General features: G+C 51.5%; 1 protein-coding gene across 1 annotated transcript; it reads right to left on the minus strand.

Annotated features, from left to right (window-relative positions):
• Positions 1-561: 561 nt before the first annotated feature.
• On the minus strand, positions 562-25,662 carry LOC119958090 (calcitonin gene-related peptide type 1 receptor-like). The gene is made up of 7 exons (XM_038786318.1): positions 25,492-25,662; positions 12,933-13,086; positions 9,051-9,111; positions 7,440-7,506; positions 5,627-5,845; positions 4,377-4,418; positions 562-2,920 (listed from the first exon to the last, which is right to left on the minus strand). The coding sequence occupies exons 1-7, from the start codon at positions 25,660-25,662 to the stop codon at positions 2,714-2,716; spliced, it is 921 nt and encodes a 306-aa protein (XP_038642246.1). The 3' UTR covers positions 562-2,713.
• Positions 25,663-27,181: the final 1,519 nt, after the last annotated feature.

A 27,181-nucleotide genomic window follows, 5' to 3' on the forward strand; every position in this document is an offset into this window, starting at 1 on the left:
CTTAGAAACAACAGCAAATGATGGGAGGGTTTCTCTGGCTGTTTACAGCAGCGAGATTCTCTCGGCCCGCTGCTCTGAATGGGAGATGTGACTGAGCACCAGATTCTCCGTCCTCACTTGCAGTGTTTACGGGGCGGACGCGCAACGGAGAATCCCGGCCTGGGGCTGGATTCTCCCAAAATGGGACATGCCGGCGTAAAAACACTGCAGTTTTACTCCAGAGATTCCTGTTAAAAAAGTACAGCTCATTCAATGCCCTGCAGGGGGCTAGCAGGGACCTGGAGTAAATCTCGCAGCTTTAGCTGCGGATACGGGCCCCCGCACTTCCGGTCCGGAGTCCGCGCATGCGCACGGCAGCGACCTCCAGCAGCCGCGGCGTGCTCCATGGCAGACTCGAACCGCGGAGCCAGACGCAAAAATTAGACCACCCCCCCCCCCCCCCCCCCCCCCGATAGGCCACGCGCCCGAGCATCTAACCGCACACAAGCACTCCCCAGCCGCCTATAAGGCTCCCCAACCCCCGCCGGTGTCCGATCCCCCCCCCCCCCCCCACCACCAGGGCAGCCGCGGACTGAGTGGTGTTTCAAGAGCTCATCTGAATGTTATGTCCCGCCTCCGCCACCCTTTCAGGCAGTGCATTCCAGATCCTAGCACCCTCTGGGTGAAAGGTCTTTCCTCACATCTCTAAATCCCCTGCTCCTCACCTTAAATCTATGCCCCCTTGTATTGACCCGTCTACTAAGGGGATTGGTTCCTTCCTATTTATCCTATCTATGTCCCTCATAATTTTGTACACCTCAATCGGGTCCCCCCCTCAGCCTTCTCTGCTCTAAGGAAAACAAACCCAGCCTATCCAGTCTCTCCATAGCTGAAACGCTCCATCCCAGGCAACATCCTGGTGAATCTCCTCTGTACCCTCTCCAGTGCAATCACATCCTTCCTGTAGTGTGGCGACGAGGACGGCACACAGTACACTAGCTGTGACCTAATGAGCATTTTATACAGCTCCAGCATAACCTCCCTTCTCTTATATTCTCTGCCTCGGCTAATAAAGGGCAATTATCCCATCTGCTTTCTTAACCACCGTATCTTCCTGTCCTGCGACCTTCAGGGACCTCTGTACACGCACCCCGAGGTCCCTCTGGTCCTCTGTACGATCGAGCATCCTACAGTCCATTGTCTATTCCCTTGCCCTGTTAGTCCTCCTGAAATGCATCACCTCACACTTTTCTGGGTTAAATTCCACTGTTCCGCCCATCTGGCCAACCCGCCTCGATTGCCCTGTAATCTCCGGTTTTCCTCCTTGCTATTTCCCACACCACCAATGTTTGTGTCATCTGCAAACCTACTGATCATACTCCCTACATTCCCATTTAGACCACTCTCTGTGGGTCCCTGTCAGTTTGCAAAGTCGCTGAGGCCAGGCTCATCGGCATTACATCTACCAATAATTCCATGGATTATTGTAGTCCCTTACGGTTTCGCAAACAAGATCGACAAACTGCTGAATTCAATGCCCTGTTCATAGTTCCAGACTCCATGTTGTCTGAGTTCACACACCCCTGAAATCTGGGGGGGGGAGCTCTTGAATATTGGGGAGAAGCTTCCAGAACAGCAGCAACCAGCATCTGACTCCCGAGTTTCCCAAAAATATGTCCAATTTGACAAGAGATCACCCCCTGAGAGGAAGGGGCATCAACGTATCAGGAAAACATCAGACGGAGTATTTGCGTCTGAATAGTAAGATTCTGGGAAGTGAGCAGAAATCCATTCATTAAAGAGGATACAGGGAGGCCTGAGTAAATAATCTTTTAAATAAGGCAGCTGCTACCGGCTAGCTGGCCTGTGCATTCCGAGGAATAGTGTGTTCAAGGCAGGATCACTGTTTACTGGAACTCAGGACAATTAAATGGAAAATATTCAAATCGCAAAGCAAGCTGTCACATTTCCCCACAAAAGGCCAGTTCTGAAGTCCACTGAAGCATAATGAGAGTTCCAGAGGCCTTGCAATGGTACCATAAAAATGCACAATCCTTTGTTCTGCCTAATACGTAACTGGCTCAAGTCCAGCAGTCACTGCCCATAGAACCAGGAAACATAAAGACCAGCTTTGTCACGAGCTCCTCAAGGTATTCAGCAATGAGAGACACGCTTCTCCCGAAGCAGAAATACAAATCGCTATCTAAATGGTTCAGTGGCTGCTGAACTCCCAATCTTACAGCCTTCATGGGGGCCTGTTTAGCTGAGTTGATGCAGAGCAAGGCCAGCAGCGTGGGTTCAATTCCCGTACCGGCTGAGGTTATTTATGAAGGCCCCGCCTTCTCAACCTTGCCCCTCGCTGAGGTGTGATGACCCTCAAGTTAAATCATCACCAGTCAGCTCTCCCCCTCAAAGGGGAAAGCCATCTGGGACTATGGCAACGTTACTTTATTCCTGGACAACATTTCAGTCACAGGCCTGTCACACAGTTCAGAAGATCGCGCACTGAATGAGTCTTGGGGAGAGAGGTCAAACCAACTGCTCAAGCAATGTCTACATATATATTCACGGATTAAAGACTACACATCAAGTTCCTTGTAACGAGAGCACAGAGAGATTCCTGAGACGCAGGTTAAGGCACTCTTATCAAGGGAAAAGGCTTTCTTTTCTCTAGGTAGCAGGCACGGAACGCAGTTTGTAAAGTCTGGGTGGTGTCTCGATAAGGCAGTGTCCATCACATGGGGATACCAGGCACTTTCAGTGGCACAATCTCCGAGCAAGTCTTGCCATTGGTGCGGTTGTTATTGATGGACTGTGTGGGGGAGTATCGGTTGAGCTCTGTCACAGATGTCACGTTGGAGTGAGAGCCCTCGGTGTTCATTAACCAGTGGCTGTACTGGACTTTGTTCTGTGACCACTGCCTCTTAAACACACTTTGCACCTGAAGAGAAGAGCACCAGTTAATTTGCGCACATCTCAGAATGTCAGCAATCTCCAACCCTTCCCACTCCGGGATGCCCCAAACCATCCCTGGGATTCCCATCGGGGTTGCCGACCCTTCCAGGGTTGACCTGGAGTCACCAGGAATGGACGATCAATCTCCAGGCTGTGAGCAACCCTGGAGAGAAATCACCTTGGCATGAAAAAATGATTGTTTTTTTTTGTCATTTTCTTTGAACATTTCTCTTTATCGGACATAAAAAATATTGAAAATGATGGTCAAGCATCATCCGATTGGGTAATGCTTTTTGCTTTCCAATTGGTGTAGGAAGGTCAGTGTGTTACAAGGATGGATAGCGAGGGAAAATGCTGTGATAGAACCTCCAAGAATACATTTCCTCACAGTTGGCAACCCTAACTTCTTGTTCTATAAATAGCATGCAATTAAAGCAAGGTTTTATGAGGCACAAATCGACACACTGGCATTGAAAAACTGCCGGCGCAAGAAGTGCTGCCTGTGTCACAAAGAAAATCACAGCACAGGAACAGGCCCTTCGGCCCTCCCATCAGAAACTGTTCACCACTGGCCAGTTTTTGCAAAGACCCTCTGGGCTGGATTTTCCTTGGAGAATCCCCAAGTTCGGATGTATTGCGGTGGAAACAGTGCAGGGGTCTGGCCCACCCCGAGCTAGAGTTTCCTCCCCCTACCCCAACAGAGGAGGTCACTGCTCACTGTCCCACTGGGTGAATGAGAATCTGACGACACAGCAGCATATTTCAGGGAAAGATCTCTCTCTGTTTCCTGCTGCTTTTCAGGGGTAACAGGACAAGTTTGAACGATCCAACTTTGAGGTTCAACGGGACAGAATAGGACCATAGAATCCCTACAGTGCAGAAGGAGGCCATTCGGCCCATCGAGTCTGCACTGGCCCTCTGCTAGAACACCCTACCCAGGCCCAGCCCCCCCACCCTATCTCCGTAACCCCACCTAACCTTTGGACACTTAGAGACAATTTAATATGACCAATCCTCCTAACCTGAACATCTTTGTTCTTCTGCCATTCTTAACAGCAGCTGACACCTATGTCCAGTGGTGGAGATCCTCCCATGAGTCCATGCTGCACAACCGAGCAGTCGCTAAGGAGACACCCAGGCGGGCATCATGCCAGGGTCAGGGACCCAGATCCATTGCAGGCTGGCCAGTCTAGTCCCCTGGGTACAGTGGGCACTTGCCTTGGTGTTTTGCCACTGACAGCACAGATTGGGAACTGGGGCGCAGAGGCTGGGCATCTCCAATTCCTTCTCATCCGCGGGCAGGAATTCCCACTGACATTCCTGCCCCAATTCCTGATCAGCAAGCTTGGCAGGAGAAACTCCAGACAGACCAGAACTCCCACCGGAATGGGTGCGGCCCAACACTCAGTATTTGCCACAGATGCAATGGAAGTCAAACTCACCTCTCTGTTGCAGAAGCAGAATATAATTGTCACCAGTATACCCTGTAAAACACAACAGATTATTCTGTCATTTATCTGCGCTGGGAGGGGGCGGGTGGGGGGGATCCGATCAGAACAATCACATTGTCATTCCCCCCAGCACCAACAACTCCCATTTTCAGCTATTCTGACACAACTTCAAGTCAGTGGTCTGCAAGAATGAAGAGCTATTTGTGAGACCCCCACCCACCAGCTGGTAGCTTTGGCAATAGGAATGCAGCGCTCCTGTGTGTGATTCACAGGACGAGCCCCTCTTTGGGGGGGAGGGGGCGTCTTGTTTGGGTGTCTCTCCACTGTTGTGCGTTGCAACGTGGTGTCAAGTCGAGAGCACTCGACAAACCCCGGCATGTCGGTCGGGATAAAGCAGAGCCAGGAAACCACAGGAAAACCTGGGGAAGAGAGCCGGCTGGATGGACAAATTGCTGAAGGAGCGAGGACAGTCAGAGGCTGATGCCCGGTAAACTCCAAGGTTGAGTCCTAGGTCACCAACTGTTTACCATGAATTGTAATGGTCATTAGACAAGAACTATTACCAGGGTGTTGAGCACATGAGGTGTTGCCTCCCCACGCAAGCCCACCCCTCCACCCTATCCCCGTAACCCAGCAACCCCACCTAACCTTTTTGGACACTAAGGGGCAATTGATCATGGCCAATCCACCTAACCTCCATGTCTTTGGACTGTGGGAGGAAACCGGAGCACCCGGAGGAAACCCACGCACACACGGTGAGAACGTGCAGACTCCTCACAGAGAGTCACCCAATCCGGGAATCGAACCTGGGAACCTGGCGCTGTGAAACAATTGTGCTATCCACAATGCTACCGTGCTGCCCTTCATGAAATGAAATGAATGAAAATCGCTTATTGTCACGAGTCAATGAAGTTACTGTGAAAAGCCCCTAGTCGCCACATTCCGGCGCCTGTCCGGGGAGGCTGGTACGGGAATCGAACCGTGCTGCTGGCCTGCTTGGTCTACTTTAAAAGCCAGCGATTTAGCTGAGTGAGCTAAACCAGCCCCTTGCTGATGATTGGCTGTATCCCCCGAACTCATTACTGAAATAGTTTGTGAGTGGTTGAAGTAGTTCAATCACAGGCGCATGATCAATCGGAACATTTAAAAAGAAGCAGTCGGATCGAGCCCCTGACCATCCCCTGCCACAGTCTCCAACATAGGAACCTGGCTGTGCATAAGAGGGATTGGAGGCACTTTACCTGATAATGCATAAAGATGTGTAACACATGGTCATAAATCTCTCCCGTCAGACGTCCTTCGGGTTTATATGGAAGCAGAACAAACTGGATCCCCATCAGGGGCACAAGGATGAGCGTCGCTCGGACAAGCTTCATGTAGGCGTCGGACTGTGCTTGGTGAGTGACCCTCAGTTTGGTGATAAGAACTCGAACAATGTTGAGCAGAAAGAACAGATTGACCTGGGGGAACCGACAGTTACAAGAGATGACGAAACATCAAGTGAGACCAGGGCTTGCCTCCTCGTCCCCCTCACCCCCTCCTCCCCTCTCCCTCCCCTTCCCCATTCTCCCCTCACCCCCTCCCTCCCTGTGCCACTGCCTTGTGAGACCCCAAGTGTCATCTCTTTTCAGTAATTCATGCACTTCAGAAAAGAGTTGTTTGGTCACGCGCAACTTGAACATCACTGATGTGTTGCCGAAGTTTTTTTGTTTTGGACTGATCAGGACAAGCACGAGAATGCCAAATTTCAAACAATTGCAATTATTTACACAACTGGGAAAAAGGGTGCGGATTGGTTGGCAAGTCATTTCTGATTGGCTAAGGCACGGAGAAAGCAGCCAACAACTAGAGGTTCCCAAGCTCCCGGGCAATTCAAAAAAGGCACAAGGCCTGATCCCAGTGTGTGAAGGTCTGTCGCTTCTAGCATGTGTAACTGGGTCACATTACACGGTAACATAGCGGTTAGCACAATTGCTTCACAGCTCTAGAGTCCCAGGTTCGATTCCCCGCTGGGTCACTGTCTGTGAGGAGTCTGCACGTTCTCCCCGTGTATGCGTGGGTTTCCTCCGGGTGCTCCGGTTTCCTCCCACAGTCCAAAGATGTACAGGTTAGGTGGATTGGCCATGCTAAATTGTCCATTAGTGTCCAAAGATGTGCAGGTTAGGCGAATTGGCCATGCTAAATTGCCCTTTAGTGTCCAAAGATGTGAAGGTTAGGTGGATAGGCCATGATAAATTGCCCTTAGTGTCCACAATTGCCCTTAGTGTTGGGTGGGGTTACTGGGTAATGGGGATAGGGTGGAGGTGTGGGCTTGGGTAGGGTGCTCTCTCCAAGAGCCGGTGCAGACCCGATGGGCCGAACGGCCTCCTTCTGCATTGTAAATTCTATGATTCTTAAATTGTTAGTTAATGCAGCTATTCACACACTCAGGGTTGTTCAGCAAGTGCTGCTCAATCGTGGAATCACATCGAACAGGAAACATTTTGTGTTAGACTTTGCAAGCTCGGGCTGGTTCCTAACAGTATGTCCTCTGCTTATCACGAACAACCAATTGAGCACGCTGTTTGATTCAATCAGCCAAACTACCTGGCAGTGAAATCCATACACAACGTCGCTCAGTTATGTGGTCAGCAGGACGTCTATATGGACTGACGGCTGCATCCTGTTAGTGGAAAATATCACTTGTGTAGCCATGGCATAGTAACAGCATGAATCGGCTTGCATGACCTGTTGCTCAAATGGTTGAGAGACTTTGCCTTTCCAGGGTAATTTGAGGTAAACTTTTCATGTCCCAAGGTGGCAGCCTTGGTCCATTAGCGATTTTGCACAATACGTAGCGAACCATTATTTGATCAGGGTCGCTATTGTCACACAGGATAGCTTTGCCACGCTCCACTTCTGTGTCAAACTTGCAAGATGAGCAAGTGGCTCGGGCTTTATTTATAAGGTTGCTGATGAAACCAATCTTGTAGCATGTGCAGTGAACATGTCCCTCGGGAACATGTCCTTCCGTTCAACAATATTCAGTTTTAAAAAATGGAATAACATACATACCAGTAAGGCTGCATAGATTGGGCCAAGGACAATGTGCAGGAGCTGAGTGTCTGCTCTGATCCAGCAACTAGAGAGAATGAAAGAGCAGATTTAGACCCTGGCAAAGGTCAATCCCCAACGTTTTTCATCGAGTCACTGCCCAGACACAGCATAAGACCATAAGATATAGGAACAGAATTAGGCCATTCGGCCCATTGAGTCTGCTCCGCCAATCGATCACAAGACCATAAGACATAGCAGAATTAGGCCACTCGGCCCATCGAGTCTGCTCCGCCATTCAATCATGGCTGATATTTTCTCATCCCCATTCTCCTGCCTTCTCCCCATAACCCCTGATCCCCTTATTAATCAAGAACCTGTCTATCTCTGTCTCAAAGACACTCAGTGATTTGGCCTCCACAGCCTTCTGCGGCAAAGAGTTTCACAGATTCACCACCCTCTGGCTGAAGAAATTCCTCCTCATCTCAGTTTGAAAGGATCGTCCCTTTAGTCTGAGATGGTGTCCTCTGGTTCTAGTTTTTCCTACAAGTGGAAACATCCTCTCCACGTCCACTCTATCCAGGCCTCGCAGTATCCTGTAAGTTTCAATAAGATCCCCCCTCATCCTTCTAAACCCCAACGAGTACAGACCCAGAATCCTCAACCGTTCCTCATACAAGTTCTTCATTCCAGGAATCATTCTTGTGAATCTCCTCTGGACCCTTTCCAAGTCCAGCACATCCTTCCTTAGATACGGAGCCCAAAACTGCTCACAATATTCCAAATGGGGTCTGACCAGAGCCTTATACAGCCTCAGAAGTACATCCCTGGTCTTGTATTCAAGCCCTCTCGACATGAACGGTAACATCGCATTTGCCTTCCTAACTGCCGACTAAACCTGCACGTTAACCTTAGAATCATGGATTTTACAGTGCAGAAGGAGGCCATTTGGCCCAACGAGTTTGCACTGACCTTTGGAAAGAGCACCCTACCCAAGCCCACACCTCCACCGTATCCCCATAACCCCACCCAACCTTTTTTGGACACTAAGGGAAATTTATCATGGCCAATCCACCTAACCTGTACATCTTTGGACGCTAAGGGACAATTTATCATGGCCAATCCACCTAACCTGTACATCTTTGGACACTAAGGGCAATTTAGCATGGCCAATCCACCTAACCTGCACATCTTTGGACACTAAGGGACAATTTAACATGGCCAATCCACCTAACCTGTACATCTTTGGACACTAAGGGACAATTTAGCATGGCCAATCCACCTAACCTGCACATCTTTAGACTGGGGGAGGAAACCGGAGCACCCGGAGGAAACCCACGCAGACACAGGGGAGAACGTGCAGACTCCACACAGACAGTCACCCAAGGTCGGAATTGAACCCGGGTCCCTGGTGCTGTGAGGCAGCATTGCCACTGTGCCACCGTGCCGTAATCAGTTATTTCTCCTTTCTCACTTTTTCCTTGACTCTTTGCCCAGTTTTTTCTCCATATCCCCACTTTAACTGCTTGCCCATTTTGGGGAAGGGTTGGACATCCTCTGTTTCCCTGGAACTGTGATATCTGACAGTAAGAAAACCCAGTTCCCGCTCGCAACAATTAAAGATCTGCTTACTTGTCATTGAAGTATTTGCTCCTGGCCACTGTGTGTATGATGGTTGGAACCAATGGGAAGCCTGGAAACAGACAGACATTGTGTCAAATCCAGCCCACAATCAGAGAAATCGACAAATGACACTGGGTCGCAAACAATTTCATCCAATCATTTGAAGTGTCAAGTACAGCGCGGAAATGGCGAGACGGTTTCTACATAGAGTAATGAAGGACAGGAACTACACAATGTGAAGAGAGGAGCAATTTGCCTCCATTTTACAAATACTGAATTACTGGAAAGGCCAGGAGGAGCCATAAGACCACCAGAAATAGGAACAGGAGGAGGCTGTTCAGCCCCTCGAGCCTGCTCTGCCATTCAATAGGATCATGGCGGATCCGACATTCCTCACGCCCACTTTCCTGCCCTTTCCCCGTAACCCTTGATTCGCTTACTGATCGGGAATCTCTCTCAGCCTTAAATATACACAAGGACTCTGTCCCCACTACTCTCTGTGACAAGGACTCTGTCCCCACTACTCTCTGTGACAAGGACTCTGTCCCCACTACTCTCTGTGACAGGGACTCTGTCCCCACTACTCTCTGTGACAAGGAGTTCCAAAGATTCACAACCCTCCGAGAAGCAATTCCTCCTCATCTCAGTCTGAAATTGGCTCTTTATTCTGAGACTGTGCTCTCTGGTCCTCGAGTCTCCCACGAGGGGAAACGTCCTCTCAGCGTTTACCCAGTCAGCCCCTTCAGAATCCGACATGTTTCAATGTGATCAGCTCTCATTCTCCTAAATCGCAATGAGTGGCGTCCCAGTCTGTTTAACCTTTGCTCAGAACTCAATCCCTCCGTACCGGGAATCATCCCAGTCAACCTTCTCTGAACCGCCTTCAATTAAATAATGGCCAGGATTCTCCATTTAAACTCCTTTCCAATCGGACATCCCGATTGGGCAAAGAATGGTGCATGCCCCCACCCCCGGAAAACAGGTTTGGCACCCGGCCCCAAACCCATTGTTATACCCCGATCCCTCGCTGCCAGCGCGTTACCTGCCCCGCGCCAGGGGGAACATGTGAATCAATGTTAAACATGCGCATGCAGGCAATTAACGGGCTTGAAGCCCCCACCATGAAGCTCCGACCTTCTCGTTGGGTACTCCAGTGGGTGGGCCAAGTGCAGCCCTGCTGTGGTCAAGGGGGCTCAGGGTACCTCTCTGCCACTGCCAGGCACCAGGGGCAGGTCCCCCAGGAGTCCTGGGGGTTGGATATCCCCCCAACAGACCCCGCACCATCAGACCCGTCATCACTCACCCCCATCAGAGACCACTGCCTTAAAGCTGACAGCAGTCCAGGCGGTAGACGGTAAAATCACTGCATGTTTACCTACCCTTCCCGAACATCTGCTGCCTCAGACAAAAATGTTCGACGCAGCAGCTGTCACAAGTGTCAGAGGCTTCCTCAAAAGCCAAATACACTTCAAAGGGCTTCAAATCCCCTGACAGCCTTTGAAATGCAAATCTTCCATTCAATTTCACACATTGCATTAGCCAGTGATTGACAGTTTTATTGGGCCAGACACAGGTGCATTGGTCTCCATTACCTTGCTTTGGTGCTAACCACAATGTTTATAGACACTCTTGCTATGATTGACAGCTCCTCGCCGTATCAAAAGCAGCCAAGAGGTTTCACCTCCTCTATTTCCCAGCAGACAGCAGTTTGCTGATTCTCCGGCGGTGGAGACCAGTAGTGATTCCCCACGGCCCCAGCTATGCTACTGGGGGAGAGAATACTGCGAGCTGGGAGAATCCAGCTTCAAACTGTCTTGCAGGTGGCAGGGTGCATTGTGTACTGTTCAGCACCTGGTGTAAACTCCGTTTAGGGGTGCTCCCGCTATTTTCCGGACATAGCGGGATTTGTGCTGGACACAATGTGGCTGGGGAATCGCCCCCGCGGATTCTGGTCAAAACACTGAGGGCAGAAGTCTCCAAAACGAGGAGCCATTCCTGCCAAATGGCTGGGCCCAACCCAGATCACACCCAGGCTGAGAAATTGTTTAGAGCGGGGAGGGGCAAATTTTACACCGGGACTGAGAGGGGCGGGTTCTAGACAACCCTACAGCACGCCCCCTCCCCTCCACTCACCGGCAGAGACGCCCCCTCGCCCGCGGACATCGAAACCCCACCCAATCTCAGGTACTAGCGCCCCCCCCCCCCCTCCCAAGTGATCGACACCCTGCTATGGGGTCGCTAAAGGCCCCCCTCTTTCAATCCTTCTGCTCCTTCCAGGCCCCCCCCCCCCCACACCCCCCGTGGCTTCATGGCCATGCCCCCCTCTCAGGCCTTGCCCCTTGGCCGTGCCCCTTTGCACCATGGCGGTGCCAACCTGGCAGTGTCACATCAGCGTGCCATGGGGCAGTGCCTGTTCTGTCCCCCCCCCCCCCACCCCCGCCCCCCAGCATGCTCAACATGTCTGGTCTCTGTTGATGATAACCAGCAGTGATTCCCACTGGCCTCACGCTGCCAGGTGGTGGAGAATCCCGGGAGCCAGGAAACTCGGGCTAAAACCCGGAAATGCATATTCAAATAAGTTTAAATATTCATTTAGATATGCGAGTCTGGTCCATGCCCAGCATGGGCGTCGGGCCGGGAGCATTGCACTCCATTCTGCGCCTGCGCAAATCCTGTTTGGGTGCCCGTCTGCTATTCTCTGGGAATAGCGGATGGTGCTCCGGGCACAACGCGGGGGGAGAATCACCCCCACGGATTCTGTCCACATGGATTTATAAATGGAATCTCAAGTCCCCCTCCCACAACACCCCATTCACCTATAACGGGGTCGTCAGGCCCCAGGCCTGATCCCGGCACGGGCAAAATGCAAGCCCTGGGTGGCATTGCAAGGGTGCCTGATTGGCAGTGCCAAGGTGCCCAGGTGGCACCAGCAGTACTAGGGTGCCGTCGTGTGCACATGTGGAGGTGTCTCAGGGAGCTTCTGACCCATAAATAATAAATTACAATGGAAAAACGGTGCAAAGACTGTGCAGGCAGCACATTCAGGCACAAACCTCACGAGACCCACGGGGGACGGCCTGATTAATCTGCCCGGGAGCCTCGTGGAGTACGAGCTCCCCCTTTGAGATAGTTAACCCAGGGCGATAAAAACTGACCCACGCAGGAGTCGAGTTGCAGAATAATCCCGACTGCGATTGGAACTTGTAAATATGTTTGGTTATAAACCGCTCGTTTGACTCTCATTTCCGACTCCTCTGTGACGATTAAATTGGCGACGAGGATAAAGCAGAACGACAGCCGGCGCTGCTGACCATTTGGAGCACAGCCGCCTCCCATCACAAAGGTTCTTCCTTCCGCACTGCTCTTTGGCAGGTTCAAAGTGGGCGCAGAGGACTGAACTCGTGCGCGGAGCCTTTGTGCTATTATTTTTAAGGCGAGCACTATCGTTGGGGATGACCACCAGACGGTAATTCTTCTGACCGCCCGTGGGGATCCCGCTTTCAGCATCATAAAGAGCCTGACATACCCCACAGCCCAGATTCCAAGACGCTCGAAGAGCACTCATGACAAACCATTCCAACCCCACGCCGTCAGTTATCGTACAGAGCTACCGATACAATATGGCCGAAATGACCCCAGGGGACTCCGTTACTGGGTTTTTGGCGCAAATTAGCAGAGTTTTGCGACTATCAGCCATCCCTACCCAAGATGCTATGAGATCTGTATGCAAATTTAGCGTGCCATGCCTGTCTCCAGCTGGAACTGCACACCGATTCCAGGCATTATGTAACCATTAATACCCACAGAGGCCTGTATGAATACAGAAGGTTACCATTTGGAGTGAACGATGTGGGTACTGCCCATCAGTACTGTGTTTCTGACAGTACCTACCCCATCCAAGAATGTAGTACCACAATAACTTCTGCTCCTCCACAAACACGGCCACGATGATCAGCGTGTGCAGGTAGATCCCCTCACAAAGCATCCAGAAGTAATTGCAGCCCGTCAAATACAAGTGCAAGAAGAGCAACACTTTACAGCCCACCTGCAGACAGGACACACACACACAGACACATCAGAGGCAGCGGGCTGGAGGGCGTAGGCAGGCGGCACGCAGCACGGCTCGCAAACACCTCAACCCATTTTCAATGTGGACAGCTCTGAGGCAGACAGCACGAACCAATGCCCAGCCCCCCAATGAATTCACAGCACCACCCGGCCCTGAGCAAAGATTCCACATGCAATTTCCCCCTCAACACAAGAGAGTTTTACTCTGTATCTAACCCCGTGCTGTCCCTGTCCTGGGAGTGTTTGATGGGGACAGTGTAGAGGGAGCTTTACTCTGTATCTAACCCCGTGCTGTACCTGTGCTGGGAGTGTTTGATGGGGACAGTGTAGAGGGAGCTTTACTCTGTATCTAACCCCGTGCTGTACCTGTGCTGGGAGTGTTTGATGGGGACAGTGTAGAGGGAGCTTTACTCTGTATCTAACCCCGTGCTGTACCTGCCCGGGGAGTGTTTGATGGGGACAGTTTAGAGGGAGCTTTACTATGTATCTAACCCCGTGCTGTTCCTGTCCTGGGAGTGTTTGATGGGGACAGTGTAGAGGGACCTTTACACTGTATCTAACCCCGTGCTGTACCTGTCCTGGGAGTGTTTGATGGGGACAGTGTAGAGGGAGCTTTACTCTGTATCTAACCCCGTGATGTACCTGTCCTGGGAGTGTTTGATGGGGACAGTGTAGAGGGAGCTTTACTCTGTATCTAACCCCGTGCTGTACCTGTGCTGGGAGTGTTTGATGGGGACAGTGTAGAGGGAGCTTTACTCTGTATCTAACCCCGTGCTGTACCTGCCCGGGGAGTGTTTGATGGGGACAGTGTAGAGGGAGCTTTACTATGTATCTAACCCCGTGCTGTTCCTGTCCTGGGAGTGTTTGATGGGGACAGTGTAGAGGGAGCTTTACTCTGTATCTAACCCCGTGCTGTACCTGTCCTGGGAGTGTTTGATGGGTACAGTGTAGAGGGAGCTTTACTCTGTATCTAACCCCGTGCTGTACCTGTCCTGGGAGTGTTTGATGGGGACAGTGTAGAGGGAGCTTTACTCTGTATCTAACCCCGTGCTGTACCTGTCCTGGGAGTGTTTGATGGGGACAGTGTAGAGGGAACTTTACTCTGTATCTAACCCCGTGCTGTACCTGTCCTGGGAGTGTTTGATGGGGACAGTGTAGAGGGAGTTTTACTCTGTATCTAACCCCGTGCTGTACCTGTCCTGGGAGTGTTTGATGGGCATAGTGTAGAGGGAGTTTTACTCTGTATCTAACCCCGTGCTGTACCAGTCCTGGGAGTGTTTGATGGGGACAGTGTAGAGGGAGCTTTACTCTGTATCTAACCCCCTATTGGGAGTGTTTGATGGGGACAGTGTAGAGGGAGCTTTACTCTGTATCTAACCCCGTGCTGTACCTGTCCTGGGAGTGTTTGATGGGTACAGTGTAGAGGGAGCTTTACTCTGTATCTAACCCCGTGCTGTACCTGTCCTGGGAGTGTTTGATGGGGACAGTGTAGAGGGAGCTTTACTCTGTATCTAACCCTGTGCTGTACCTGTCCTGGAGGTGTTTGATGTGGACAGTGTAGAGGGAGCTTTACTCTGTATCTAACCCCTTGCTGTATCTGTCCTGGGAGTGTTTGATGGGGACAGTGCAGAGGGAGCTTTACTCTGTATCTAACCCCATGCTGTACCTGTCCTGGGAGTGTTTGATGGGGACAGTGTAGAGGGAGCTTTACTCTGAATCTAACCCCGTGCTGTCCCTGTCCTGGGAGTGTTTGATGGGGACAGTGTAGAGGGAGCTTTACTCTGTATCTAACCCCGTGCTGTACCTGTCCTGGGAGTGTTTGATGGGGACAGTGTAGAGGGAGCTTTACTCTGTATCTAACCCCGTGCTGTACCTGCCCGGGGAGTGTTTGATGGGGACAGTGTAGAGGGAGCTTTACTATGTATCTAACCCCTTGCTGTACCTGTCCTGGGAGTGGGTGATGGGGACAGTGTAGAGGGAGCTTTACTCTGTATCTAGCCCCGTGCTGTACCTGTGTTGGGAGTGTTTGATGGGGACAGTGTAGAGGGAGCTTTACTCTGTATCGAACCCCGTGCTGTACCTGTCCTGGGAGTGTTTGATGGGGACAGTGTAGAGGGAGCTTTACTCTGTGTCTAATCCCGTGCTGTACCTGTCCTGGGAGTGTTTGATGGGGACAGTGTAGAGGGAGCTTCACTCCGTATCTAACCCCGTGCTGTACCTGTACTGGGGGTGTTTGATGGGGACAGTGTAGAGGGAGCGTTATTTTGTATCTAACCCCGTGCTGTACATGTCCTGGGAGTGTTTGATGGGGACAGTGTAGAGGGACCTTCACGCTGTATCTAACCCCGTGCTGTACCTGTGCTGGGAGTGTTTGATGGGGACAGTGTAGAGGGAGCTTTACTGTGTATCTAACCCCGTGCTGTACCTGTCCTGGGAGTGTTTGATGGGGACAGTGTAGAGGGAGCTTTACTCTGTATCTAACCCCGTGCTGTACCTGTCCTGGGAGTGTTTGATGGGGACAGTGTAGAGGGAGCTTTACTCTGTATCTAACCCCGTGCTGTACCTGTCCTGGGGGTGTTTAATGGGGACAGTGTAGAGGGAGCTTTACTCTGTATCTAACCCCGTGCTGTACCTGTCCTGGGAGTGTTTGATGGGGATAGTGCAGAGGGAGCTTTACTCTGTATCTAACCCCGTGCTGTACCTGTCCTGGGAGTGTTTGATGGGGACAGTGTAGAGGGAGCTTTACTCTGTATCTAACCCCGTGCTGTACCTGCCCTGGGAGTGTTTGATGCGGACAGTGTAGAGAGAGCTTTACTCTGTATCTAACCCCGTGCTGTACCTGTCCTGGGAGTGTTTGATTGGGACAGTGTAGAGGGAGCTTTACTCTGTATCTAACCCCGTGCTGTACCTGTCCTGGGAGTGTTTGATGGGGACAGTGTAGAGTGAGCTTTACTCTGTATCTAACCCCGTGCTGTACCTGCCCTGGGAGTGTTTGATGGGGACAGTGTAGAGAGAGCTTTACTCTGTATCTAACCCCGTGCTGTACCTGTCCTGGGAGTGTTTGATGGGGACAGTGTAGAGGGAGCGTTACTCTGTATCTAACCCCGTGCTGTACCTGTCCTGGGAGAGTTTGATGGGGACAGTGTAGAGGGAGCTTTACTCTGTATCTAACCCCGTGCTGTACCTGCCCTCGGAGTGTTTGATGGGGACAGTGTAGAGGGAGCTTTACTCTGTATCTAACCCCGTGCTGTACCTGTCCTGGGAGTGTTTGATGGGGACAGTGTAGAGGGAGCTTTACTCTGTATCTAACCCCGTGCTGTACCTGTCCTGAGAGTGTTTGATGGGGACAGTGTAGAGGGAGCTTTACTCTGTGTCTAACCCCGTGCTGTGCCTGTCCTGGGAGTGTTTGATGGGGACAGTGTAGAGGGAGCTTTACTCTGTATCTAACCCCGTGCTGTAGCTGTCCTGGGAGTCTTTGATGGGGACAGTGTAGAGGGAGCTTTACTCTGTATCTAACCCCGTGCTGTACCTGCCCTGGGAGTGTTTGATGGGGACAGTGTAGAGAGAGCTTTACTCTGTATCTAACCCCGTGCTGTACCTGTCCTGGGAGTGTTTGATGGGGACAGTGTAGAGGGAGCTTTACTCTGTATCTAACCCCGTGCTGTACCTGTCCTGGGAGTGTTTGATGGGGACAGTGTAGAGGGAGCTTTACTCTGTATCTAACCCCGTGCTGTACCTGTCCTGGGAGTGTTTGATGGGGACAGTGCAGAGGGAGCGTTACTCTGTATCTAACCCCGTGCTGTACCTGTCCTGGGAGAGTTTGATGGGGACAGTGTAGAGGGAGCTTTACTCTGTATCTAACCCCGTGCTGTACCTGTCCTGGGAGTGTTTGATGGGGACAGTGTCGAGGGAGCTTTACTCTGTATCTAACCCCGTGCTGTACCTGTCCTGGGAGTGTTTGATGGGGGCAGTGTAGAGGGAGCTTTACTCTGTATCTAACCCCGTGCTGTACCTGTCCTGGGAGTGTTTGATGGGGACAGTGTAGAGGGAACTTTTCTCTGTATCTAACCCCGTGCTGTACCTGTCCTGGGAGTGTTTGATGGGGACAGTGTAGAGGGAGCTTTACTCTGTATCTAACCCCGTGCTGTACCTGTCCTGGGAGTGTTTGATGGGGACAGTGTAGAGGGAGCTTTACTCTGTATCTAACCCCGTGCTGTACCTGTCCTGGGAGTGTTTGATGGGCATAGTGTAGAGGGAGCTTTACTCTGTATCTAACCCTGTGCTGTACCTGTCCTGGGAGTGTTTGATGGGGACAGTGTAGAGGGAGCTTTACTCTGTATCTAATCCCGTGCTCTACCTGTCCTGGGAGTGTTTGATGGGGACAGCGTAGAGGGAGCTTTACTCTGTATCTAACCCCGTGCTGTACCTGTCCTGGGAGTGTTTGATGGGGACAGTGTAGAGGGAGTTTTACTCTGTATCTAACCCCGTGCTGTACCTGTCTGGGAGTGTTTGATGGGGACAGTGTAGCGGGAGCTTTACTCTGTATCTGACCCCGTGCTGTACCTGTCCTGGGAGTGTTTGATGGGGACAGTGTAGAGGGAGCTTTACTCTGTATCTAACCCCGTGCTGTCCCTGTCCTGGGAGTGTTTGATGGGGACAGTGTAGAGGGAGCTTTACTCTGTATCTAACCCCGTGCTGAACCTGTCCTGGGAGTGTTTGATGGGGACAGTGTAGAGGGAGCTTTACTCTGTATCTAACCCCGTGCTGTACCTGTCCTGGGAGTGTTTGATGGGGCAGTGTAGAGGGAGCTTTACTCTGTACCTAACCCCGTGCTGTACCTGTCCTGGGAGTGTTTGATGGGTACAGTGTAGAGGGAGCTTTACTCTGTATCTAACCCCGTGCTGTACCTGTCCTGGGAGTGTTTGATGGGGACAGTGTAGAGGGAGCTTTACTCTGTATCTAACCCCGTGCTGTACCTGTCCTGGAGGTGTTTGATGTGGACAGTGTAGAGGGAGCTTTACTCTGTATCTAACCCCTTGCTGTATCTGTCCTGGGAGTGTTTGATGGGGACAGTGCAGAGGGAGCTTTACTCTGTATCTAACCCCATGCTGTACCTGTCCTGGGAGTGTTTGAAGGGGACAGTGTAGAGGGAGCTTTACTCTGTATCTAACCCCGTGCTGTCCCTGTCCTGGGAGTGTTTGATGGGGACAGTGTAGAGGGAGCTTTACTCTGTATCTAACCCCGTGCTGTACCTGTCCTGGGAGTGTTTGATGGGTACAGTGTAGAGGGAGCTTTACTCTGTATCTAACCCCGTGCTGTACCTGTCCTGGGAGTGTTTGATGGGGACAGTGTAGAGGGAGCTTTACTCTGTATCTAACCCCGTGCTGTACCTGTCCTGGAGGTGTTTGATGTGGACAGTGTAGAGGGAGCTTTACTCTGTATCTAACCCCTTGCTGTATCTGTCCTGGGAGTGTTTGATGGGGACAGTGCAGAGGGAGCTTTACTCTGTATCTAACCCCATGCTGTACCTGTCCTGGGAGTGTTTGATGGGGACAGTGTAGAGGGAGCTTTACTCTGAATCTAACCCCGTGCTGTCCCTGTCCTGGGAGTGTTTGATGGACACAGTGTAGAGGGAGCTTTACTCTGTATCTAACCCCGTGCTGTACCTGTCCTGGGAGTGTTTGATGGGGACAGTGTAGAGGGAACTTTACTCTGTATCTAACCCCGTGCTGTACCTGCCCGGGGAGTGTTTGATGGGGACAGTGTAGAGGGAGCTTTACTATGTATCTAACCCCTTGCTGTACCTGTCCTGGTAGTGGGTGATGGGGACAGTGTAGAGGGAGCTTTACTCTGTATCTAGCCCCGTGCTGTACCTGTGTTGGGAGTGTTTGATGGGGACAGTGTAGACGGAGCTTTACTCTGTATCTAACCCCGTGCTGTACCTGTCCTGGGAGTGTTTGATGGGGACAGTGTAGAGGGAGCTTTACTCTGTGTCTAATCCCGTGCTGTACCTGTCCTGGGAGTGTTTGATGGGGACAGTGTAGAGGGAGCTTCACTCCGTATTTAACCCCGTGCTGTACCTGTACTGGGGGTGTTTGATGGGGACAGTGTAGAGGGAGCGTTATTTTGTATCTAACCCCGTGCTGTACATGTCCTGGGAGTGTTTGATGGGGACAGTGTAGAGGGACTTTACGCTGTATCTAACCCCGTGCTGTACCTGTGCTGGGAGTGTTTGATGGGGACAGTGTAGAGGGAGCTTTACTGTGTATCTAACCCCGTGCTGTACCTGTCCTGGGAGTGTTTGATGGGGACAGTGTAGAGGGAGCTTTACTCTGTATCTAACCCCGTGCTGTACCTGTCCTGGGAGTGTTTGATGGGGACAGTGTAGAGGGAGCTTTACTCTGTATCTAACCCCGTGCTGTACCTGTCCTGGGGGTATTTGATGGGGACAGTGTAGAGGGAGCTTTACTCTGTATCTAACCCCGTGCTGTACCTGTCCTGGGAGTGTTTGATGGGGATAGTGCAGAGGGAGCTTTACTCTGTATCTAACCCCGTGCTGTACCTGTCCTGGGAGTGTTTGATGGGGACAGTGTAGAGGGAGCTTTACTCTGTATCTAACCCCGTGCTGTACCTGCCCTGGTAGTGTTTGATGGGGACAGTGTAGAGAGAGCTTTACTCTGTATCTAACCCCGTGCTGTACCTGTCCTGGGAGTGTTTGATTGGGACAGTGTAGAGGGAGCTTTACTCTGTATCTAACCCCGTGCTGTACCTGTCCTGGGAGTGTTTGATGGGGACAGTGTAGAGGGAGCTTTACTCTGTATCTAACCCCGTGCTGTACCTGCCCTGGGAGTGTTTGATGGGGACAGTGTAGAGAGAGCTTTACTCTGTATCTAACCCCGTGCTGTACCTGTCCTGGGAGTGTTTGATGGGGACAGTGTAGAGGGAGCGTTACTCTGTATCTAACCCCGTGCTGTACCTGTCCTGGGAGAGTTTGATGGGGACAGTGTAGTGGGAGCTTTACTCTGTATCTAACCCCGTGCTGTACCTGCCCTAGGAGTGTTTGATGGGGACAGTGTAGAGGGAGCTTTACTCTGTATCTAACCCCGTGCTGTACCTGTCCTGGGGGTGTTTGATGGGGACAGTGTAGAGGGAGCTTTACTCTGTATCTAACCCCGTGCTGTACCTGTCCTGGGAGTGTTTGATGGGGATAGTGCAGAGGGAGCTTTACTCTGTATCTAACCCCGTGCTGTACCTGTCCTGGGAGTGTTTGATGGGGACAGTGTAGAGGGAGCTTTACTCTGTATCTAACCCCGTGCTGTACCTGTCCTGGAGGTGTTTGATGTGGACAGTGTAGAGGGAGCTTTACTCTGTATCTAACCCCTTGCTGTATCTGTCCTGGGAGTGTTTGATGGGGACAGTGCAGAGGGAGCTTTACTCTGTATCTAACCCCATGCTGTACCTGTCCTGGGAGTGTTTGATGGGGACAGTGTAGAGGGAGCTTTACTCTGAATCTAACCCCGTGCTGTCCCTGTCCTGGGAGTGTTTGATGGGGACAGTGTAGAGGGAGCTTTACTCTGTATCTAACCCCGTGCTGTACCTGTCCTGGGAGTGTTTGATGGGGACAGTGTAGAGGGAGCTTTACTCTGAATCTAACCCCGTGCTGTACCTGCCCGGGGAGTGTTTGATGGGGACAGTGTAGAGGGAGCTTTACTATGTATCTAACCCCTTGCTGTACCTGTCCTGGGAGTGGGTGATGGGGACAGTGTAGAGGGAGCTTTACTCTGTATCTAGCCCCGTGCTGTACCTGTGTTGGGAGTGTTTGATGGGGACAGTGTAGACGGAGCTTTACTCTGTATCTAACCCCGTGCTGTACCTGTCCTGGGAGTGTTTGATGGGGACAGTGTAGAGGGAGCTTTACTCTGTGTCTAATCCCGTGCTGTACCTGTCCTGGGAGTGTTTGATGGGGACAGTGTAGAGGGAGCTTCACTCCGTATCTAACCCCGTGCTGTACCTGTACTGGGGGTGTTTGATGGGGACAGTGTAGAGGGAGCGTTATTTTGTATCTAACCCCGTGCTGTACATGTCCTGGGAGTGTTTGATGGGGACAGTGTAGAGGGACCTTCACGCTGTATCTAACCCCGTGCTGTACCTGTGCTGGGAGTGTTTGATGGGGACAGTGTAGAGGGAGCTTTACTGTGTATCTAACCCCGTGCTGTACCTGTCCTGGGAGTGTTTGATGGGGACAGTGTAGAGGGAGCTTTACTCTGTATCTAACCCCGTGCTGTACCTGTCCTGGGAGTGTTTGATGGGGACAGTGTAGAGGGAGCTTTACTCTGTATCTAACCCCGTGCTGTACCTGTCCTGGGGGTGTTTGATGGGGACAGTGTAGAGGGAGCTTTACTCTGTATCTAACCCCGTGCTGTACCTGTCCTGGGAGTGTTTGATGGGGATAGTGCAGAGGGAGCTTTACTCTGTATCTAACCCCGTGCTGTACCTGTCCTGGGAGTGTTTGATGGGGACAGTGTAGAGGGAGCTTTACTCTGTATCTAACCCCGTGCTGTACCTGCCCTGGGAGTGTTTGATGGGGACAGTGTAGAGAGAGCTTTACTCTATATCTAACCCCGTGCTGTACCTGTCCTGGGAGTGTTTGATTGGGACAGTGTAGAGGGAGCTTTACTCTGTATCTAACCCCGTGCTGTACCTGTCCTGGGAGTGTTTGATGGGGACAGTGTAGAGGGAGCTTTACTCTGTATCTAACCCCGTGCTGTACCTGCCCTGGGAGTGTTTGATGGGGACAGTGTAGAGAGAGCTTTACTCTGTATCTAACCCCGTGCTGTACCTGTCCTGGGAGTGTTTGATGGGGACAGTGTAGAGGGAGCTTTACTCTGTATCTAACCCCGTGCTGTACCTGTCCTGAGAGTGTTTGATGGGGACAGTGTAGAGGGAGCTTTACTCTGTATCTAACCCCGTGCTGTGCCTGTCCTGGGAGTGTTTGATGGGGACAGTGTAGAGGGAGCTTTACTCTGTATCTAACCCCGTGCTGTAGCTGTCCTGGGAGTGTTTGATGGGGACAGTGTAGAGGGAGCTTTACTCTGTATCTAACCCCGTGCTGTACCTGTCCTGGGAGTGTTTGATGGGGACAGTGTAGAGGGAGCTTTACTCTGTGTCTAATCCCGTGCTCTACCTGTCCTGGGAGTGTTTGATGGGGACAGTGTAGAGGGAGCTTCAATCTGTACCTAACCCCGTGCTGTACCTGTACTGGGGGTGTTTGATGGGGACAGTGTAGAGGGAGCGTTATTTTGTATCTAACCCCGTGCTGTACATGTCCTGGGAGTGTTTGATGGGGACAGTGTAGATGGACCTTCACGCTGTATCTAACCCCGTGCTGTACCTGTGCTGGGAGTGTTTGATGGGGACAGTGTAGAGGGAGCTTTACTGTGTATCTAACCCCGTGCTGTACCTGTCCTGGGAGTGTTTGATGGGGACAGTGTAGAGGGAGCTTTACTCTGTATCTAACCCCGTGCTGTACCTGTCCTGGGAGTGTTTGATGGGGACAGTGTAGAGGGAGCTTTACTCTGTATCTAACTCCGTGCTGTACCTGTCCTGGGGGTGTTTGATGGGGACAGTGTAGAGGGAGCTTTACTCTGTATCTAACCCCGTGCTGTACCTGTCCTGGGAGTGTTTGATGGGGATAGTGCAGAGGGAGCTTTACTCTGTATCTAACCCCGTGCTGTACCTGTCCTGGGAGTGTTTGATGGGGACAGTGTAGAGGGAGCTTTACTCTGTATCTAACCCCGTGCTGTACCTGCCCTGGGAGTGTTTGATGGGGACAGTGTAGAGAGAGCTTTACTCTGTATCTAACCCCGTGCTGTACCTGTCCTGGGAGTGTTTGATTGGGACAGTGTAGAGGGAGCTTTACTCTGTATCTAACCCCGTGCTGTACCTGTCCTGGGAGTGTTTGATGGGGACAGTGTAGAGGGAGCTTTACTCTGTATCTAACCCCGTGCTGTACCTGTCCTGGGAGTGTTTGATGGGGACAGTGTAGAGGGAGCGTTACTCTGTATCTAACCCCGTGCTGTACCTGTCCTGGGAGAGTTTGATGGGGACAGTGTAGAGGGAGCTTTACTCTGTATCTAACCCCGTGCTGTACCTGCCCTGGGAGTGTTTGATGGGGACAGTGTAGAGGGAGCTTTACTCTGTATCTAACCCCGTGCTGTACCTGTCCTGGGAGTGTTTGATGGGGACAGTGTAGAGGGAGCTTTACTCTGTATCTAACCCCGTGCTGTACCTGTCCTGAGAGTGTTTGATGGGGACAGTGTAGAGGGAGCTTTACTCTGTATCTAACCCCGTGCTGTGCCTGTCCTGGGAGTGTTTGATGGGGACAGTGTAGAGGGAGCTTTACTCTGTATCTAACCCCGTGCTGTAGCTGTCCTGGGAGTGTTTGATGGGGACAGTGTAGAGGGAGCTTTACTCTGTATCTAACCCCGTGCTGTACCTGTCCTGGGAGTGTTTGATGGGGACAGTGTAGAGGGAGCTTTACTCTGTATCTAACCCCGTGCTGTACCTGTCCTGGGAGTGTTTGATGGGGACAGTGTAGAGGGAGCGTTACTCTGTATCTAACCCCGTGCTGTACCTGTCCTGGGAGAGTTTGATGGGGACAGTGTAGAGGGAGCTTTACTCTGTATCTAACCCCGTGCTGTACCTGTCCTGGGAGTGTTTGATGGGGACAGTGTCGAGGGAGCTTTACTCTGTATCTAACCCCGTGCTGTACCTGTCCTGGGAGTGTTTGATGGGGGCAGTGTAGAGGGAGCTTTACTCTGTATCTAACCCCGTGCTGTACCTGTCCTGGGAGTGTTTGATGGGCATAGTGTAGAGGGAGCTTTACTCTGTATCTAACCCTGTGCTGTACCTGTCCTGGGAGTGTTTGATGGGGACAGTGTAGAGGGAGCTTTACTCTGTATCTAATCCCGTGCTGTACCTGTCCTGGGAGTGTTTGATGGGGACAGTGTAGAGGGAGCTTTACTCTGTATCTAACCCCGTGCTGTACCTGTCCTGGGAGTGTTTGATGGGGACAGTGTAGAGGGAGTTTTACTCTGTATCTAACCCCGTGCTGTACCTGTCTGGGAGTGTTTGATGGGGACAGTGTAGCGGGAGCTTTACTCTGTATCTGACCCCGTGCTGTACCTGTCCTGGGAGTGTTTGATGGGGGCAATGTAGAGGGAGCTTTACTCTGTATCTAACCCCGTGCTGTCCCTGTCCTGGGAGTGTTTGATGGGGACAGTGTAGAGGGAACTTTACTCTGTATCTAACCCCCTATTGTACCTGTCCTGGGAGTGTTTGATGGGGACAGTGTAGAGGGAGCTTTACTCTGTATCTAACCCCGTGCTGTATCTGTCCTGGGAGTGTTTGATGGGGACAGTGTAGAGGGAGCTTTACTCTGTATCTAACCCCGTGCTGTACCTGCCCTGGGAGTGTTTGATGGGGACAGTGTAGAGGGAGCTTTACTCTGTATCTAACCCCGTACTGTACCTGTCCTGGGAGTGTTTGATGGGGACAGTGTAGAGGGAGCTTTACTCTGTATCTAACCCCGTGCTGTACCTGTCCTGGGAGTGTTTGATGGGGACAGTGTAGAGGGAGCTTTACTCTGTATCTAACCCCGTGCTGTACCTGTCCTGGGAGTGTTTGATGGGGACAGTGTAGAGGGAGCTTTACTCTGTATCTAACCCCGTGCTGTACCTGTCCTGGGAGTGTTTGATGGGGACAGTGTAGAGGGAGCGTTACTCTGTATCTAACCCCGTGCTGTACCTGCCCTGGGACGGTCTCAGTCCAATTTTGCAGCTGGCGTTCTGCGCGTGCCGAATTAAGGAATGTTTTTTCACTTCCCTTTGAAAATGTCCCAACAATCGCTTTGCGTCTGAGAGATCCATTGTGTGTTGGAGACAGGCGTTGACTTGACCCTTGGCCAATCGGAGCCCTGATGGACCAGGGGCCTAAACAGAGATTTGATGCTTGCTGTCAATGGCACCCAATCTATCGCAACACAGCTCGCAGTTACCCTGTGACCTTTAACCTTTGTCACAGGGCTGTCATTGCGTTTCAGCGCGGGCCTTCAGCGCAAGGATGGGCATTTGCGAGAAAGCATTTTGGATTGCTGTGCGAATGTTTCTCAGAGAATGTTGCCCGGTCTGACTGACTACGGCCTGTTGTCTCCACCATTCTCCTCAGCTTGCTGTTCCGCTCTTGCCCTGTGACAGGTTAAAGCTGAACACACCGATTGCCACTTCTGATTTTTAAAGAGGTGCTGTATGACACTAGTGCCTCGCTCTGAGCTGACATCTTGACGCTGAAATGTCCTTTGAAGCTTGACGCGGTTCCAACTTACAGGGTTCTGAGCAACCAACTCCTGGTTATTGGCCACTGCAGACAGCCATATGATAGTGACGATGGAGTTGAGGATGTACGATATGAAGAGGCTTTTGTGCAGCGAGACCCTCTGGCAGCTGAGACTCCTGTAGGAGGAAACAAGGTTCCGTTTTAGTGTTTGAGAGCCCATTTCCGCGTGCTGGGTGGAAAGCTAACAACTGAACCCTTGGATCAGCCAGTGCCCCGTGTAAGCAGTCACCAGCACAGGCTGGGCTTTGGCGTGACGCCTCAGCTGGCCAAATAGCCTGCAACACAGGTGTAGAAGCATCCTGATCAGAGCACAGACCAGCCAACGGGTTCTTTATTCAGTGGTGGAATGTGGGCATCACAGCGGGCATTTACTGCCCGTCTCTAATTGCCCTTGAATTAAATGTCTCGCTCGGCCATTTCAGAGGGGCATTGAAGAGTAAACCACATTTCTGTGGGTCTGGAGTCACATGTAGGCCAGACCGGGTAAGGACAGCAGATTTCCTTCCACAAAGGACATTAGTGAACCAGATGGGTTTTTACGATAATAGACAATGGTTTCATGGTCATCAAAATGTTTTAAAGTTTCACCAGCTCCTGTGGTGGGATTTGAACCCGGGTTCTCAGAGCATCACCCTGGGTCTCTGGATTAATAGTGCAGTGACATTGCCACTGCACCCGTGCTGGGTCAACACTTATTGCCCATCCTGAATTGCCCCTTGAGAAGGTGGTGGTGAGCTGCCTTCCTGAATCGCTGCAGTCCATGTGGTGTAGGTACACCCACAGTGCGGTTAGGGAGGGAGTTCCAGGATGTTGCCCCAGCGACAGTGAAGGAACGGCCGATATATTTCCCAGTCAGGATGGTGAGTGACTGGGAGGGGAACCTCCAGGTGGTGGGGTTCCCAGGTATCTGCTGCTCTTGTCCTTCTAGATGGTAGAGGCTGTGGGTTTGGAAGGTGCTGTCTAAGGAGCCTTAGTGAGTTCCTGCAGTGCATCTTGTAGATGGTACACACGGCTGCTACCATGCATCGGTGGTGGAGGGAGTGAATGTTTGTGGAAGGGGCACCAATCAAGTTACGTTTTTATTCTTTTTTTTACACAGAATTTACAGTGCAGAAGGAGGTCATTCAGCCATCAAAGAACAAAGAAAAGTACAGCACAGGAACAGGCCCTTCTGCCCTCCAAGCCCGTGCCGACCATGCTGCCCGACTAAACTACAATCTTCTACACTTCCTGGGTCCGTATCCCTCTATTCCCATCCTATTCATGTATTTGTCAAGATGCCCCTTAAACGTCACTATGTCCCTGCTTCCACCCACTCCTCCGGCAGCGAGTTCCAGGCACCCACTACCCTCTGTGTAAAAAATTTCCCTTGTATATCTCTAAACCTTGCCCCTCGCACCTTAAACCTATGCCCCCTAGTAATTGACCCCTCTACCCTGGGAAAAAGCCTCTGACTATCCACTCTGTCTATGCCCCTCATAATTTTGTAGACCTCTATCAGGTTGCCCCTCAACCTCCTTCGTTCCAGTGAGAACAAACCGAGTTTATCCAACCTCTCCTCACAGCTAATGCCCTCCATACCAGGCACCATCCTGGTAAATCTCTTCTGCACCCTCTCTAAATCCTCCACATCCTTCTGGTAGTGTGGCGACCAGAATTGAACACTATACTCCAAGTGT

This window comes from Scyliorhinus canicula, chromosome 28 (assembly GCF_902713615.1).
Source record: "Scyliorhinus canicula chromosome 28, sScyCan1.1, whole genome shotgun sequence".
Classification (NCBI taxonomy): domain Eukaryota; kingdom Metazoa; phylum Chordata; class Chondrichthyes; order Carcharhiniformes; family Scyliorhinidae; genus Scyliorhinus; species Scyliorhinus canicula.